The sequence below is a fragment of the Ischnura elegans genome, chromosome 3 (assembly GCF_921293095.1).
Source record: "Ischnura elegans chromosome 3, ioIscEleg1.1, whole genome shotgun sequence".
NCBI classification, from domain to species: Eukaryota; Metazoa; Arthropoda; class Insecta; order Odonata; family Coenagrionidae; genus Ischnura; species Ischnura elegans.
The window spans coordinates 106,230,804-106,248,884 of NC_060248.1; the positions used below are offsets into that span (position 1 = coordinate 106,230,804).

Here is an 18,081-nt window from a genome sequence, read left to right on the forward strand (position 1 = left end):
GAACATTAATGAGAACTGTACTAAAGAGAAAGAGGAATTGGACCGGGCATATACTAAGAGAAAAGGGAGAATTTTAAATACAGCAGTCACGGGAACAGTGGAAGGAGAAAAGGGAAGAGGAAGAAGAAGGCTGAAGGTGACAGACACAGTGAGGCTAGGAAGAAGATATGTATGTATGTACATATAAGGAAATCAAAGAGACGTGTAGACAACTTTGGTGTTTTGGGCCTGCCAGTGAAAGGCAGAACACCAGCCGATGATGATGATGTGATGATATACAATATTAAATAGGCATTCCATTTTAAAAGATTCCCATTCAAGAACAACTTACCAGTTATCAAAATAAGGGCGATAAGGGGATTCCTTCTGGAAACCAAATGCTATGCCTCCTTTCAAGTAATCATTAGGTAAATCCATTAGGCGACAAACTTCAGACTTTGTAAATTCTGCCTTTTCTGTTTCTTTTTTCCTTAAACTTTGCACTAGTATGCCTTGCACTCCAGTGTGGAATCCCATAAAAGCATAGTGTTCCTTTAAGGCCTTATGCAAACCAGTCTCTATGTCTGGAACCAGAACATCTGGTTCATCGACGATTTTTTCAGACCACAGTCTCCCCATCACTGAATCAGGCTCGGCACTCTAATTCAAAGGAAATAAATATTTTAGTTAAAGTCAAAAAAATATAGGCTCATGAGCTCACACGAGTACAGAATATCAATCTACCTCAAAAGACACCCGGCCTAATCCTTTTTCCAAAAATCCAAATTTCCAATTGGATACCTGAAGAAGACCTTCTAGATCTGTGAAGAGAGGCTGTGGTTCAGACTCACTGGCCAAAATTGCTGCAAGTTTAGCACCATAGCTGGTGTAAATGATCAGATAGGTGACAGATGCAGTCCATAATATTAGACGGCGGCTCTGTAAACTGTTCACTTGGCCTTTGCTTTCATCTGGATCAGGATCATCTGGTAAGCCTAAAATCAGAATGAAGACTTAAAAAAAATCTTGGGAACCTATTAATGTGGAGAACAAGAACAAACCAAAAGGGATGAAATTATTTAATGTTTGCCACTTCACTTTATGGAGCCACGGTATAGATAAAGAAATTCTCTTTCATTGTTCCACAATGACACTTTACCAATCATGGTTCCTTAATATGTAATATAGTAATGACATAAAACATAATAGTATCCAAACCATAGTCTGTAATAAAATGTATGTGTGGAATTTACCAAGCAAACTTTCTTTCCCTAAATAGGGTTGATTTGATATTCAACATAAGGTATAATTCTACTCTTTAAATTTGCATGCATTTGTACAAAATTTGAATATCAAATCAATATGCATACATCGGCATGTACCTACTCAAATGTCAAACATATGTGCTTCATAATTTTAACAATAAAATACTGTTACATAAAAATACCTTGCTGCACAAGGGTGGCTGTAAACCTAAATAAGTCTGAGCTTAAGGTAGGCTGGAGCGGTGGATTTTTAGGAGAGGCTCCTGAAGGACGAACTTTCTTCATCCTCTTCTTCCCTTTGACCATTACTATTTGTTTTGCAATATCATCCTCATTATAGTTCTTTCTCTTGCGAGGGAAAGTGAAATATGCATGAAGCCTAGCGGCACCAAGGAACAGCAACAGGGAAGCTGTGATGCAGAACCATACTTGCATTGCAAACGGACGCACAAACCCTCCTCCCTTGTACCAGGTTGCCTCACTTTTGGAACCCCCAGCACCCACTCCTGATCGCATTGGCCGGTGGATATATATTCTGCGACTGTAAGAAAGAGACAATATTTAAGGTGCTTGTCAAGACAAAGGTGAAGTAATCTTAGCTACAGGTATAGCCATTAGAAATATACAAGAATTTGAACTTTATTCTAAAATAAAAAGATAAACACATCTGAGTCAACTACCAATCAATGCATAAAAAATTTCATAAGAAAAACAAAACCATTTCCGGACACCTAAAGGAAGCTAACATTATTTCAGGCAATACTATATAAGTTTACTACATATTTGTCAGTGTGCTTCCTATGTTTGCCTACTTTCCACATCCATCCTCTCCCATACCCAAACCTATGAACCTCAGAATAATGCAAAGAGCAGGTATATTAGCATTTAAATGCTGATATTTATCTCTCTAACTAAAAACATGGTCACCCTGACTGATCTTGCTTGTGTGAAATTTGTATGGCATAGACACTACAGTGGGCTCTAATCTCACCTTCAAAATTAATTTTCTGGTTGCCACTCTCAGTTGGCACAGAGCCAGAAATTTGTTTTGGGGAATGCTTGGGGATACACCAGTTGCCAATACATACTGACATTTTGTCGCCAACTTGCACACATAGCAAAATCCATAGATTGCATTTAGGCAGCTACATATTTTTTTAAGGATAATACTGAAAACTAAATTCATTGTTCTTTGTAGGTAGGCTTTAAGAAATCTAACTACTATATTGAAAAATTGAATGTAGAAGGAGAGATGCCCCTGGGCTGGTTGTCTCCTCAGCAGACGCATTGTGGCTAACTGACACAATGCCCCCAAATTCCCCCAGGGCACGTGCCTGACACACAGTGAGTGATGAGAAAAAGTATGTAGTATTTAAGAGAATCTGAAAAGACTTTAACCATCAAAAATGAAAGGAAATATTTTGTTAATGTCTTAACATTGATGATTAGCAAAAAAGAACTCAGAAGAAATCATTTCATAAAAACAGCATAGCGTACAAGTAATTATGAACTAGTTTTCTTAGAAATACATTCAAAAAGTTCACAAAAGTAAAGATGAGTTTTAGTTATGATTAACAGTTTTACATTGGTGAGATAAATAAAGAATAAATCACCTTATTATCTGCAGTGGCATTGAATAGTCCATAACTATGCGTCTGTTGGGTACCATAGACACTTCACATGCACTCACATCAGCTCGCTTATGTTGAAGCTCTCCAACTAAACCAGTCCAATTGGGAATATTGTATGAGACTGATAAAACCACACCGTAAGCATATCCATCCAGTAAATTGATTGTGTGTCTGAAATTATTTACATTAAAACATTATCTAAGCTATTATTGAATGCTTTCACATTTAAGAAAGTTTCTTTCAATCTTTCAACAGAAGCCACGGATAATCACAGATTCTCTATTCCCATGTGCTTCTGTGTTAATTATAAAATAAATATGAAGGCAGAAAGGAGAAAGAAGGAAGAAAAACTTTCTGAAAAAAAATATTTAAAAAACAAATGTAATTAATAGCTAGATAATGCAACATTAGAGTTTGAATACTACAGAAGAGACTGCCTGTCTTTAAAATAATAATACTTACATTGAAATATTGCATAATGAACAATGAATTTTAGTGCCTTGATTAATGATTAAAAGCTAATGAGAGAAGCACTCATGACTTGCATAACTGTTTTTTTTATCTCAAAAAATAAAAAGAGTACCAATGGTGCCAATTGAAACACAGTACACTCATACATCATTACCTAGCATAATTGAAATTTCAGAGACAGCACTTCATACCTGATGTGAAGTAACATTTAACCCTTTCCTGCCTGCGTCTACGAGAGGAAAATCGTTTCCGTGCTATGAGTAGCAAAAGAATATTTTAAACCTTTCTGTACAGAGCTCTTTTTTGGGCTGGAGTGCCACTGGTATTCTCGTCCCTCTGACTTGGGATGCAACTCAACAGGGCACCCGGCTCTTACCCCGGCACTGGACTAGACCCTCAAACACTATCCTAACACGAGTTCATGGTCAACTTATTGCGTTTACCAGTGTTTTTTTAAACCAAATATTGCCCAATCTCCATTATTTGTAACACTAAAATTTCGTTTAAAAATTGCTTATGCACAGACCAAGATGAAGAATTAATTTAAAAGTATAAAAAAATTGTAGTAAGCAACAAAATGTATCATTGCAAAAACCATTGACAATATAGGTAACCACTTCATAGCGGATTCCGGCAGCAGCGATGATCATAGTGGGATCTAAGTGGGAGGTTCGGGCATAATTGCCAAGGAGTGGCCCTAATGTCTCCCCAAGCTGGGTCTCAGGCTGGGCCTGAATGCATGTGGAAATTGCTACCTTAGCAGTCACTTCCCTTCCCCGCATCCGCCATACCTGATGTCAGGTTGTTTGCAATGAAAAATCGATGACGGCTATTCCTGACATTAGGTCTTCTTCGTATGAAAATACTCGTCAGATATACTCGACATTTGGCACAAAAGGATTAATAAGTCACAAAATTTTAATTCAACAGTCAACATTTAGTTCCACTATAATAGGGTAGTTTCCTTCATCAAAGAAAACGAAAGGCATTGATTGCGATTCGTTATCCAACATTAGTGTATTCATAATATAGAAATTATTTCGTTTTAGAAATACCGGTTTAGACGAATGGCAATGGTCCATTTTTATCCTCATTTGAAAAGGGCCAGATTGGCGCCCATGCGATGCCACTCCACGTGACGACACAGGGACCTAGTTTCTATACGAGAAGATAGGAGTTATACATCGTCTGAGGTTACCAATGCATGCATGATGCACAGAGCTCAGGGAAACATGTCTTAATAATCACCTATTAAAACTGGCTAAGGTCAGAAAGTTTTCTTCGTTTGATAAGGTATTAATAATCCTTATTTAAGCCAAGTGCTACCAGCTAGCAGGGTACTCTGCTACCTGCTAGCATCCTGCGTCGTATCAGCACTCAAAGCCTCACCCCATGGTCAGCTCACTTGCGGCAGCGGGAACCAGAATGACGTCACACGGAGTTTTCCCATCATTCATACTTAGCTGTCGCATTTTCGTGCAATTGAAAATGTTCACTTTTCATTTAATCGCAAAAAATAGATATCGTCATTTAAAAATCTAAAAGCGTGAATTATGAACTCCGGAGTAATAATCTTTCGATTTAGGCAATAAAAAAATAATAGGAAACCACCCTATTATAATTCCAAGCAACGGATTCTATTCCATGATCTCAATTTTATGGGTCAATAAAAAATGTCTCCTATGATCATCGGGAGAATTTTGGCCAGAGGCCATAGAGGTTTAAGGACTAGTTATGAGATAATTATGGAGAATCACAGTACCTTTTACTATCACATAAGCTATGAGTGAAAGATCTAAGCTCTCATCATGAACAATACGTATACGACATCTTATTGGGTTTAGCTTGGGCTTATCAGGTACCAAACTTGAAAATATTTTACTTTCAACAAGCATGAAATACTACAACTATGACTCGTTGCACATAGCCAGTTTTATAACTACAAATACGAAATGACACACACAAGGCAAGATGCATCTTGGTAGGCAAACAACCAAAAGTTTTCATTTCAATTGTCCATGATAGATGTACTATATATTTGCTGCCAGAAATTACATATACACAGGTATTGCTAATCACAGACCAGTGGCGTTGCCAGGAATTTCGCTGGGGGCGGGGGGGTCCAAAACCAGGGGGGAAAATTTTTGAAAAACAGGGTACTAAGTAGAGGGTTTATAACTAATTGTAACACACTTTTTATAATCGAAAAAAAACATATTTGTTAAATAAATATTTAGTAAATTCATGATATTTCAATATTTTGTGTCCTTTTTATGAAGAAAAATAATTGTATTTTTATATTTTGGGGGGGGGGGTTTGGACCCCCCCCGATGCTGCCCCTCTGTCACAGACTGCCCGCAACTTAACTCCAAACACACCAATGCTGATTGTTTGAGTGGTCTTGGTCGTGTTCTCGTCAAAGAGTAAATGACAAAATTAGTCCTAGTCATGGTCATGCTAATACACTTATTCTACGCATACATTGGGCCAAGCGAATTTTGAGCAAAATTTTAAGCAGACCACAAGCTGCAAGTTAAGGTGACAGTGATTTCATACGCAAAGTGTTGATTCCATGTCAAGGCTGAAATGAGCAGAGGAGGTCTCAAAAATATCACTAGGCTCAGTCGTAAGTGAAATCCTGTAGATAGCAATCACTCAGAAACCACCTCGATTGGTTAAATAGAACAAAATTAATGCATCCGTAGCATCAGAGAGAAGAAGTCAAAAATCAACTCCACCCCACATCTGCCACCCCTTGATGAAAATTTTCTACCCATTGATTCGTTCCATACTGAAGTCAAAAACGAGAAAACCATCAAAAATTGTACATGAAAAAAACTTAACTGTAATCGTATCATGATGATGGGAAATTGTGGGAATCAAGGAATTAAAAAAATCGCAATACCTCCAGCCATGCAATTAATGAAGAAAATCATCATCACACAGTCTTAATACATTTGCTGGGATCTCTTGCTATGAGAGTTATGGAGGGGTGAATCCAATGGGGGACAACAAAAGTAATGTAAAAATAATTAAATGTTAATTTGATAATAAGAGTTGCCAAAATTCAAGAAATAATGAAAGACCATACCCATTCAGCATGGATGATCTATATGATCCCATTTATCAATTTTACCTAATAATCTGAATAAAATTGGAACACACAAATATTTACATTCGGATAAATATTAGAGTATGGTGTAGACTTCTTAAAACGATGACTCACGTGAAGTTCATAGTTTCAGATAGTATGTTAAATACTTCACCAAAGTAGCCACCAGATATCTTAGGCAGCTGAGTAACAGGATCCAGTAAAATCAATGTATAAAATGAAGACACCTATATTGAAAAGGCAACATTAACCACTATTAAAATTGATATTATTTTCCCTAATTTGTGAAATATGCATGAATAATTGACATTACCAAATCAATTCTTAACCCAGAAATGAGATACATTCAATTAAATTTAAGGTTATTATGGATGTTTAGGAATAATGATACGTACATTTACAGTTACAACCCTAAGATTAAATCCATATAAATTGGATCTTCTGAACAGCTTTCCTTCTGGCTTATTGAGACTGAAATTTCCAAGCTGAAGTTCAACAGTAGAAAGAGAAGTGTTTGTGCTAGGAGATTCTGTTTCAGTCACGTCAACTGGAATCCATCTCCCAACAAAGCTCTGATGAACTTCTTTTTGCAAAATGTAAATATCCAGCAACTGGAATGTAACACAGCAGTAAATATATATGTATAAAGAAGTGAGGGAGAGACATTTGCAACAATGTATTATGACCCCTTAAGGCATCTGTCAGAATCTAGACTCCAATTGTTACAAATTCTAATTTCAAACAGTGGAGATTTTTTACAGCAGTGATCTTTTACTGTGCTTGAAGAAGTATATGTAGTTAGACAATGCAGAACCTTTGTCTCCCAGATATTTTTAATCCTTCATTTGATAATGAGGAAGTGTTTGAAGAGAATATAAAGAGTTTGAAATTTGAATCATCTGTGAGAGAATTTTCATTTGATGCAGGTTCATTCATCAGGCAGGGATGACTCAATTATTCACTTCACCAAGAAAGGGAAGAGTATCTTCGTCAAAAAGTCCCCAGTCTGAAGACTTAGATAGAGGAGAAGTCGAAGGTTGAATTTTGGTCAACATGCTTGGAAGCATGTTTTTGAGAAAAATGATAACCCACCTAAATACCATGAGGAATATCAAGAGCTACCCAAATCAAAGTATACGCCACTTTGATCAGTTTCGTCTATTTATTTCTTACTGATGTTCTTTTGAAAACACTGGTCAAGGAAACAATTAGTACACTAGTAATTTTGATGATATGACTTACAAATCTATCACTATAATCTCGCTCCTGTAAGTGGAAAAACATTACATTATCTGAAATGAAAGGTTTCACTGCCTGCATTACAAATAGACGACTAACAATAAATTCATAATGGTTTTCATCACACAACTCACAATGTCTACCCTGGTTCCACAAATATTACAATGGAGAATTCTACAGTCAGCATGTTAATGTGTTGTAACCCACGTATTATAATGGGTTTACCAAAGTCATCACTTGTGTCACTGTTGGACAGAGCAATCCTAATTCCAGGGATAAATAAGCAACAGAAATTTACATTCTTGTTGAAGCAGTCTATCAAACTCAAAACTTTTCCACGTTATTCCTTGCGATTATATACATTATATGTTTAATATTGAGAATAAATGGATCACTCTCCACTCATCCCTAGACTGAACACTTTTGAAATCCGCTTAAAATGCATCCAAAGTGGCATCAGAAATCAAGATTCAAGGGACAGACTGGTGCCTCCTCTATGTAGAGCCTCCAGTCAGGTTCTGTCAAAAGTTTCCCAGAAACTGTTATCAGACAATTACCAAATGTTTCTGTCCAGCTGACACAAAAAATCTTGCTTGACTCGGTGAACCGGGATATGACCTATGTACCAAAATCTCATTGATCATCCAAATATATTGCTCAAACACATTTTTACCCCACTCATACACTTAGTCAGTGGATGAGGAAAGGGCTGAGTCGGGTTATAGAGTGGAAGAAACGGTTTACTTGCATAAAATAAGGAGGAAAGAGATTTCATTCATGGAGAAGAAAATATTGTTGATGGCCCTGCGTGTAAGAAAGGTTTATTCTAAGTATGACACCAGCAGAAAGGGTTAATAAATTTCAAAGTAAAACATTAAACATAGTATTAATGCCTTGGTATTATTCATGTCTATCGAGTAAAAGAGGTTGGCACTAAAAGGGCTGGAACTCAGTACATACTTCGATGATAGATTAAATGTAATTTTAAGTATTTCTTCGATGATTCAACACTAAGTAAATTTATGACAACATATTTTAAAAATGAAAACATGAAGGTACATACATTACCTCAACAGTCCCATCTGTACTGCAAAGTCCTATGGTAATATCACTGTCGACATTAATATCCAGTTGCTGCAACACACCTTCTAGGGATGCTAATATTTTTTGGTTAGTTAAAATGAGCCACTTGTATCGTCCACGAAAATGATTTGCTTTGGAGGCCTTAAAATACAGGATTCACAACATGTTATGCCAAAAGTATAAGGTTCAATGAATATCACACTTCAGGAACAAATAAATTATTCACAAAATTTTACATTTATGAGCATCTCTAACTGCACAAAAAATACCCTAACTAAATATCAAAGGAGCTTACTCTGCAGTACATAAAGTTTTATAGTTGAGTAATTAATCAACCTTTATTAAATAATTAATAGATTTACGTTAGGTACTATTCCAAGTCCTTTTCAGCTTAGGTCTACAGAACATTGAGGTAGTAATGAAAAAAAACCATGTATGAAACATACAAATATTTGTAGTTTCATGTAACACTACTTTACCTTCCTGAGATATTCCACTGCTTCAGCAGAATTGTCATATATGACGACAATCAAAGGAGCAGGTATAACTGCCAAAGATGAATAAAGGGACCACATCTTTTCGAAAGCAGTTGAATTGTTTGCATCTTTGAGGAAAGGTAAAATTTGTAAGTGAACAAATTTTGATGAAGCAGCTCTGATTATACTCTTCAGTACGATGTAGTCAAGTTCAAATATTCCTTTTGAGAGAAAAGTAAAAACCATATTAAATTTTTATGATAAGTTGCTGTTTTTTTGTTTCTCCAGAAAACAGAAAATATGGATGAGCATGATCTTTGAAAAATAAGAAAATTTTAGGGCCATTCAAATTCATGTACAAGGTGTGAGGTGCACATACTTTTTCACCACAAATGGAAAGAGTATTACATGAAATGGGCTGACCTAGTGGAGCAATACCATTATTTCAGCTCCCAATACCAAAAACGACCAAGATTCTTCACATTTACATTAGAAATCAGAGCCAGGATAGAAAAAGACGAAAGTTTGTTGATCGAACAAGATTCACACCACGTTAAAATTTGTGCAAAAACTTTTTCCTTGATCAGAGTTCTATAAAAAGGGCAGAACACGCATGTATTTTGGACAGTAATTTGAATGAAGCATAAACAATAATATGTTATGTTAAAAGAAGAAACATAAATTGAGATAAAACCTAACACTCAATTAAAATCACGGATAATGAATTCAATTCCATATCAAGCAAAGCACCATAAAATTTCAACATAAAATAAATAACTACAAGAGAACTGAATATTGATATCAAAATGATAAAAATAACATAAAAACGGAAAAATAAACCATGAGAACAATTTTTAAGCTATACAGCTAAGCATACATTGAAATCAACAGTCCACCAGTTGACTTTGCAGGCTCCGAATAATTTCCTTAGAAACTGCTTCACGCGAGACGCCCGTGTATTGTGGGGTGCATAAACACGACTGAACGGCGTTATGAAAATGCAACCCACTCACCGTAAGCATTAAAAACTTTATCCGTTCAATTGCTCCTGATTTTTTATGCGCAACTCGCAACCTTATAATTTACCTTCAAGTCATCAATCATAATTTCGACACAAGATTTTGAGGCGACTTCGGAAGTACAGTCGACTATTGAAATAGCGGGTAGAAAATGAGGCTGAATGGGAACTGTGTGACTTCATTTAATTTCGACGCTCTTGACCAGCTAGCGCTAAATGCGCTTAACCTCCAATTACTTGTCCTCGTCCACCCAACACCCAACCTGTGCATGACCTTCAACCCTTGGGACTATCATCTCATTCTGGACTTCACCCTACATCTCTTCGATTTTTTTCAAGCTGATACAATACCACATTTCCAATTTCCCTAAATTAATTAATGTAAACGTCTTCGAAATTGTGACAACTTGGCAATAATTCCAAGCCTCGGTAAGGACTGATGAATGTAATTTGTCCAAAAAAATTGACAAAATAGAAAAAAAATCGATTTGAAAATAATGCTGCAAATCACCGCGCAAAAAGTCCATTAAGCGGAGGCTATTATATTGTCGAAAATTCTCTCCATGCATTTAAAATAAACAGCGACCTAGTCAGTAAAAAAATCACAGGAGGGTCACTTTGCAAGTGAACAGTTATTTAGAATGCAAGATGAATGGGAACAATTGTGTCGTAAGAAGAAAAGTACCACTGGTTTCTTCCACAAGGATCATTCGAGTTTTTACGTTCAATATGGCACCCTAGAAAAAAAGAAGAAACCTACGTAGAGATGGCGATATGGATTCTGTAAGAATATTTACAGGAATGTGGGTATGCGGGGATAATAGTCCAACTCGGGGGCACTTTTAAGGGATTCGCCCTGTCGCGTCTGTTGTAAGCTCCAACGCCAGTACAGATGCGACTTAAAGTTTGGTTACCACCTCAGAATCCGGAGGGGCCAAGTTCAAGGGCTGGCTCTGGCAGCACACATTCCATCTCTATCAATACCGGTTTTTTTTATCGAAGTCATGATATTCACAATAGCTTTCCCTCCCTCGGACCGGGAATCGAACCGCGGACCTTAAGCTTTTAGAGCCACTGCGCAGACCACTACACTATCCAGGATCCTTGAGTCCCATGACAATTTACCGAGGTTCATGGCGCTAGATGTTGAGCCCTTACGGTCCATCAAGGAACGCAAGGTAACCACTGGCAGTGATAAGAAGCCACTACTGAACCCCTTTACTATACGCTAGGGCCGCCCATGGCGGTAACGCTCCTCGCACATAACACGTTTTCGCCCGTGCGGGAAAAAACCGCACGGGACTTTTCCTATGTCCACTGAAGAAGTTTACGAGATCTTTGACATTGTACGGTTGAAACACGGGCACGATTTTTAGCCGCATTGTTGCCGTCCAGTGCCAATGGGGCCACACGGCTACCGTATCTTCTTTCTGCTTAGTGATCCACGAAACCAAATGCACACTTTCACACTAGAAATTTTCAGCCGTGCACGATTTAAAACCGTGCTGATTTTTCCCGCACGGGCGAAAACGTGTATTCCGCCGCGGCGGCGAAATTTGTAAAAATTCCTTTGGATCAGGAATCGAACCACAGACCTCTGAATTCCCGGGCTGCTGCGCAGACTACATATCGATGGCTAAATTCTAACAACACGTATCTAAAAAATAGCAACTTTTCGGGAGAGAAAAAAAAATATTTATTTTTTTAATTGTACGTAATTTTAATTGAAATTAAATACCAAAAATACATCAACCGGAAAAAGAAGCATAAATTTGCAAACAAAGGGTTGTTTTTGCTCGAATTTTAATTTTTATCAGCAACATTAACTCAGACCGGCCAAATTTTGATATACGTGTTGTTAGAAATTAGCCATCGATATCCAAGATCCTTGATTCCCATGGTAAATTCCGATGTTCATGGCGCAAGATGTTAGTACGGTAGTCAATGCGAGTACTTACCACAGTAACTCATCCTCCCAACGTAAAAAATGAATCGAGTGGTTTATTCGAGTCTTACCGTTTTTCAGATTGGTCATCACATCGGCTCGTAATATGGAACGCGCGTCCATATATTGCAGTAGAAATGCTGTGGGGAACCCTCCAAGTTCTTCCCCTTTCACGTATTCCACTCGGAAGATAATAGGTGTTAATAGGAAAACTAATTTCGCCACAAATTTTCCGGTCATTACAAAATGCTAACTCAGAAACGAGTCGAACTTAGGTTGGGGTTAAATAGGTTTAGTCAAACTAAGGCGCTACTGACAACAGTAGCCTTTTCGAAAAGAAGAAGAAATGACGTATCTCCCCATAAAAGTTAAAAGGAAAATGTGACCGAGTCTCACCAGTCGTAAAAAATCCAAAACGAATTCATCTTCCTTTTGAAGTTAACCGAACCTAGGTCAGGAAAGTGAAGTCATTGATAATTTTTTTTATTCAATGACCTCCATAGCTATTCCGAAAGAGAGTAGATATTCGGAGGGTGTCATCGAAAAGGTTTTTCCACGGTCATGCTTTATAGAATTTCGCCTGTCACGGTGACCTTTGATCTCAGGAGACCTGCCCGAGAAAAGCAATAATACGGATCAATCTTTCCCATTCTTAAATGAGAATACTTCAATAGCCGACGTGACTAATGCTCGCTCCAAACCGTAACCCACATTACAGCTTTTTATCAATACATAAAGTTCCAAGGGGAGGAGCAGATCAGAGGTTTCAAAAAAATAAAAAAAGACAATTTTTTTACGTCATTTTCTTCCTCAGTAGAGGAAAACAGACTCGTACAGGAGAGCGAAAATATTTTTTTAAATGGCAATTAATTAGGAGTTAATTTATACCGGATCTGTATCGATTTTTGAATCATTTAACTAAGAATAAGAAATTTAGATTTTCCTCTGTTCAACTGGAAAAAACATAAACGCACTTTCCGTCAAAACACATCTAAAAAAGTATCAAATCTTTAAAGAAACGCTAAAAATACCCTGATTTACCTTCAGGGGAAAATCCACCAGGGAGAAATATTAAAAACCATTATTGCAAAATTGCAGACAGTCGAAATGAAATTTTATGCCAGGAAATAGAAAGAAAGACGAAGTACTACCATAAGCTAACTACCAAAAATTAATTTTTGATAAGTGCACGAGAAAAATCGCAATAAGAAATACAGCGATTTGTGGACAACAATAGAAGTTCTCAATAGGGATTGCGGTAGCTAAAAATTCTCTGGAAATAACGCACTGGGTCTGCGTCGTTACCTGTCGAGGCTAAAACGGTTCCTATCCCTCATATCAACCGTATTGGGGCAAAAAAAAAACTACCCTGAAAATTTCATCCCCTCAAAACGGCAATGAGAAGAAATAATAATTTGCCAAAGCCACGGAAAATGAGTGAATATCACGACCTAAAAACGTATGAATGGGGATTGGCTCGAGAAAATAAGTGGTTTATCCTTTCTTTAGGCGAAATACATCACAGTGATGTAACCGAAGCAGGTCGGTTAAGTGGGACAGCCCCAGCCATCAATTTTGAAGGAACCCACCCCTCTTCTCACACCCCCTTCCCAGAGGGTTCTTGAAGGAAGACATTATTATATTAGGATTAGGGTGTATTAAGATAACAATATATTAGGATTTTTTATGGATTCACTCCCATTTGAAGGATCCAATACAACTGCAAAATCCACGTTGGAATTAGATATACATAATTTCTTTTGAGAGGTAGCATATCCATGGAATGAGGTATCATCATCATTAGTCAGCTATCCTAAGATTGGTTTGAGGCAGCTCTCCATTCCTCTCTCCTATCCGCTAGCCTCTCCATAGCGACATATTTCTTCTATTTTTACATACTGTATAATGTTCTATTTTAACTCATTCGGGGCCGTCCATTGCCCTTCTACCTGTCCTCCTACAATTGTTTTTATCAGGCCATTATGCCTCTGAATGTGGCCGACAAAGTTGTCCCGTCCTCTCCTAAAGGTTTTTAGGAGAGTTCTCTTTTTCTTCCACTCTTCTTTGCTATACCTCATTACTTACTCGGTCAATCCATTCTATCTTTATCATTCTTTGGTAAAACACATTTTGAATGCTTCCACTCTTGACTTCTCCACTAATGTGAACGTCCAAGCCTCATCTCCATAGATAAACATGCTCCATTTGCAGCATCTGATGAATTTTTTCGTTACTTCTATGCTTGCATTCTAAGCTGTAAGAAGATTCTTCTTTTTGTAGAAAGCCCTCTATCTACTGACTATTTCTTTCTTGCTCAGTCCATCATTGATAATTCAGATTCCTAGGTTAGAAAACTATTTCACCTCTTCAAGCTTTTATTTTCCTAGCTTAATTTGTGTCCTAGTTTCCTCCCTTTTGCTGCATACTACATAATATCTTGGTCTATTTTTTGGTGATTTTTAGCTGACATCTGGTCATTGTCCTTTCCATATTTGTCAGTCTTCTTCAAATCATTCTGTCTCAGCCATGACTGCTATGTCATCTGCAAATCGCAGAAATGAAGTATAGGTATACATCAAATTGATTGTATCAGGCGAAACTTCGTGGACAATATTGTTAACATGTTAAGTAAATGAAAACCAAAATTTTGTTATTCCACATACAATTCATTTGGAGCTGGTTTTGACTTAAAGGTCATCCTCTCTTTCTCACAAATTCTCATCCTCAGATTCTCACAAACATGCAGGCACACAAGAGGTGGATGGACAAACTGCTGGGGGTGGGTAGGGATGAGTTAGAGAGGACAAGGTATCAGTGGGTCATAAGGGAAGGGGTGAGTGAGTCAGGAGGTTGAATGGGCCACTGATTGGTATGGCAAAGGTACTGAATGAGTTTATTCAGAAGGGGTTTAAATTGCACTGATATACCTTCTATTGGAAGTGTTGACAGTCTATAGTGTGAATGTCTAATACACAAAAATTTGCTGACAACATTTTCACCACAATGGACACTTTTCAAAATTTCCAAATGTTCAAGTCCATCCAATCCCTCGTTCCCTCAGAGCAAGAAATGGAAAATAACATTGAAGTGAAAGAGAAAACAGAGGTGGAAAGAGTACCTGGAGCTACTCTATGATTTAAATGACTCTGACTCTGGTTTTCTTGATGACGATAACCGTAAAAAAGTAGGCAAGTTTCCTCTTGTGAAATCATAGTTAAAGGCTGCACTCAAAGATTTATGAACACATTAAGCACCTAGAACAGTCAATATTATTTCCATGATATTTAAAACTGCTAGCGGGAAGACTGACCAAATTTCATTCTTCTTTCAGGGCACTAGGGCCAAAAATAGAAAATAATACAACCAACAATACCTTACTTCACTGGCAGGAGCATGGATTGGAGGCCAGGAGTTGTGGCAGAAAAGCCTGGTCAAGCAACATGCTTCAACCAGGTGGTGATGATCAACATATCCCAAATCATATACTCATTACAGAAGCTCCATTAGATTTGAATCCATTTGCAGGCCTCTGTAAAGGACATGATTTTCTATTTTTTACCATAAAGATTTTGGATGCTTAACAAAAGGGGTAGTGAGTGACAAACATAGCTGCAACAGTGTTTTGCAAAAACATACCTGTATGTAAACTGATCACAGCAACTGAAACTGCTCTCTACAATGACAGCAAGTCTGCAGATGTGGAAAGTGGAAAAATGAATTGATTACTGCAGAAGTCTGGAAACAATTGTTCTAACTGAAAGCAATCAGAAATTCTGGAAATGAATAAGAGGTAGTGGTAAATTTTGTAAATAAAAAAAAGCATAAAATGGAAAATTTTGCACAGAGTTCATGATTTCCTCATTCCCGCAATTTTTCTAACAGGCAGTGGTGGAAATTTTGTTACTTCTATTTGTACTTACCAGAGGTGGGTATTACTGAAATACACTGCTGCTTCAGGCCAAATTTGAGCATGGCTTGACTACTGAACTCTCAGTTGCTAACGTAACATGACTAGGGAAACTTAGGCTCTTACTGACATCCTCTGTTATTTCTGTACAGATAAACATAATGCTTACTGTCATTGTATGCTTTACGAGAGTGAGAGCTGCTTTGAAAGATTAAGGACCAGAGCCAGATGTAACACCTCATATGTGTACTCATAAGGCCTGTTTACATTATACATTAACACCTACGAATGCATGAACCAAATTAGAACAGGTTCTATTTTCCATTCATGTATTCGCCCAAGTTGGGTGGCTACACGGTGAATTTTTGTGTTCATTCTCGCTAATACTTAAAGCCAAATATAAAAATGATGATCTTAAAATACTCCAGTAAATTTAATGTAAAAAGTAAACTTAAATGAAAATATCGTGTTGCCCACAATTTATTGACAGAGTACTATACCTACTTCAATTGTTATACAATCATCCTCAGGTTCTTATAAAAACTAACAAAAATTCCATTTCCAACATTTATATGTATGTATATCTTCAAAAATAGTGGGGGGAGGAAGAGGGGTATAGGATCAGAAGGAAGAATGTGAGGGGGGAGAAAAGAGGAAGTTGAAATAGGGGTGGGGTTTTGTGGGGGGGGGGGTGGGGGTTTAGGAAGAGGCACAGAAACGAAGTTGAGATATTACATCATACAAACAAACAAAAACCTCCGGACTTGCACCATATCACAAAGTAAAAGGTGAGGAAGTGGGGTTACATCAGTGGGGGATAATGTCGAAAATATGGGAGTGGAAAATAAACTCATTTTCGTTCAGTAAGTTAAAATTCTTCTATTTCTTTTCACAATTTCCCACTGTTTGGCTGCATCTAATCTCTATCCTTTTTCTTGGAATCCAATGATTTTAATGTCAAATTTGGATGTATGGTTTTCTTCCATCAGGTGCTTTGCAAAATAGGGCTTGGGGTCATGGTTCTCTAAGCACCTTTAGTGTTCAGACACACGAGTACAGAAGTTCCTCCTAGTTTGGCCAATATACACCCCCTCACACAAGTCACATTTGAGTTCACACACACCACATTGATGCATACCATCGAGAGAGTCCTTGCTATTGTTGAAAAAAAGTTCTTAAAAGTTCTAGGCGAATGAAAGCTAAAAAACACGATACCTACCTCTAGGAAGAGATTTGGCTGCTTGGTGTGAAATTTTACCCAAATAAGGAAGCCTTACCCATTTTTGCTTCTTATCATTAAAAGTTTTTAAAGGGAAATTTGTTTACTGGCCAGCATCTTTGTTTTATTATTTAGTAGTTCGTGACTAAATTATCGTCGTACCCATTGGCTTTGACAATTTGTTTAATGATATTTATTACTTTCAGAAGATTATTATTACCAAGGGGGATTCTCAATGCTCAGTTGATCATGTGGTTAAAAGCTGATGTTTTGCAGGACCATGGGTGGCAAGAGTCATATGATATAACATGGTCAGTAAAAGTGGGTTTTCGGAAGATAGCAAATTTGTTCTTGTTCTTGGAAGTAGATATACTTAAGTTAAGCAAATTTAAAATTCCGCATGATTCAGTCTCCATTGTAAAATTAATAAAAAATTGTAGAGAGTTTAAGAAAGTTAAAAAATGGTATGCTTGCCACTGGCTGCCTGTCCAACAACACAAAACATCGATCACATCCCTGTACCAGTAAAACACATTTAATGAAAGGGGAACTTTAGACTGAAATAGTTTATTCTCAAGATGGTCCATAAAAATTTCTGCTATAAGTGGAGACAAAGGTGACCCATAGCAAGTCCATCTTCTTGAGTGTAAAATTGTTTATTGAATAAAAAATAATTTTGTTTCATCCAATCACTCTTGTGATCAGTTCATCTCTGATTACTGGATTAATAGCAGAA

General features: G+C 37.2%; 1 protein-coding gene and 1 long non-coding RNA gene across 3 annotated transcripts in view; both read right to left on the minus strand.

The window, feature by feature from the left end:
• LOC124156318 (Meckel syndrome type 1 protein-like) overlaps positions 1–18,081 on the minus strand; it is a 31,534-nt gene that overhangs the window by 1,174 nt on the left and 12,279 nt on the right. Inside the window, exons 2-9 of one of the 2 annotated variants that reach the window (XM_046530795.1) lie at positions 9,260–9,477; positions 8,766–8,921; positions 6,854–7,069; positions 6,573–6,685; positions 2,858–3,046; positions 1,427–1,785; positions 724–974; positions 332–639 (exon numbers count right to left, since the gene is read on the minus strand). In XM_046530795.1, the coding sequence (XP_046386751.1) occupies positions 332–639; positions 724–974; positions 1,427–1,785; positions 2,858–3,046; positions 6,573–6,685; positions 6,854–7,069; positions 8,766–8,921; positions 9,260–9,477 (1,810 nt within the window). Of the gene's footprint in view, positions 1–331; positions 640–723; positions 975–1,426; positions 1,786–2,857; positions 3,047–6,572; positions 6,686–6,853; positions 7,070–8,765; positions 8,922–9,259; positions 9,478–18,081 lie in introns of those variants that run through there. The other variant, XM_046530796.1, reaches the window with a different exon arrangement.
• Positions 15,597–16,248, minus strand: LOC124156319. The gene is made up of 3 exons (XR_006864301.1): positions 16,140–16,248; positions 15,856–15,992; positions 15,597–15,748 (listed from the first exon to the last, which is right to left on the minus strand). It is a non-coding gene; the product is annotated as an uncharacterized LOC124156319 (long non-coding RNA).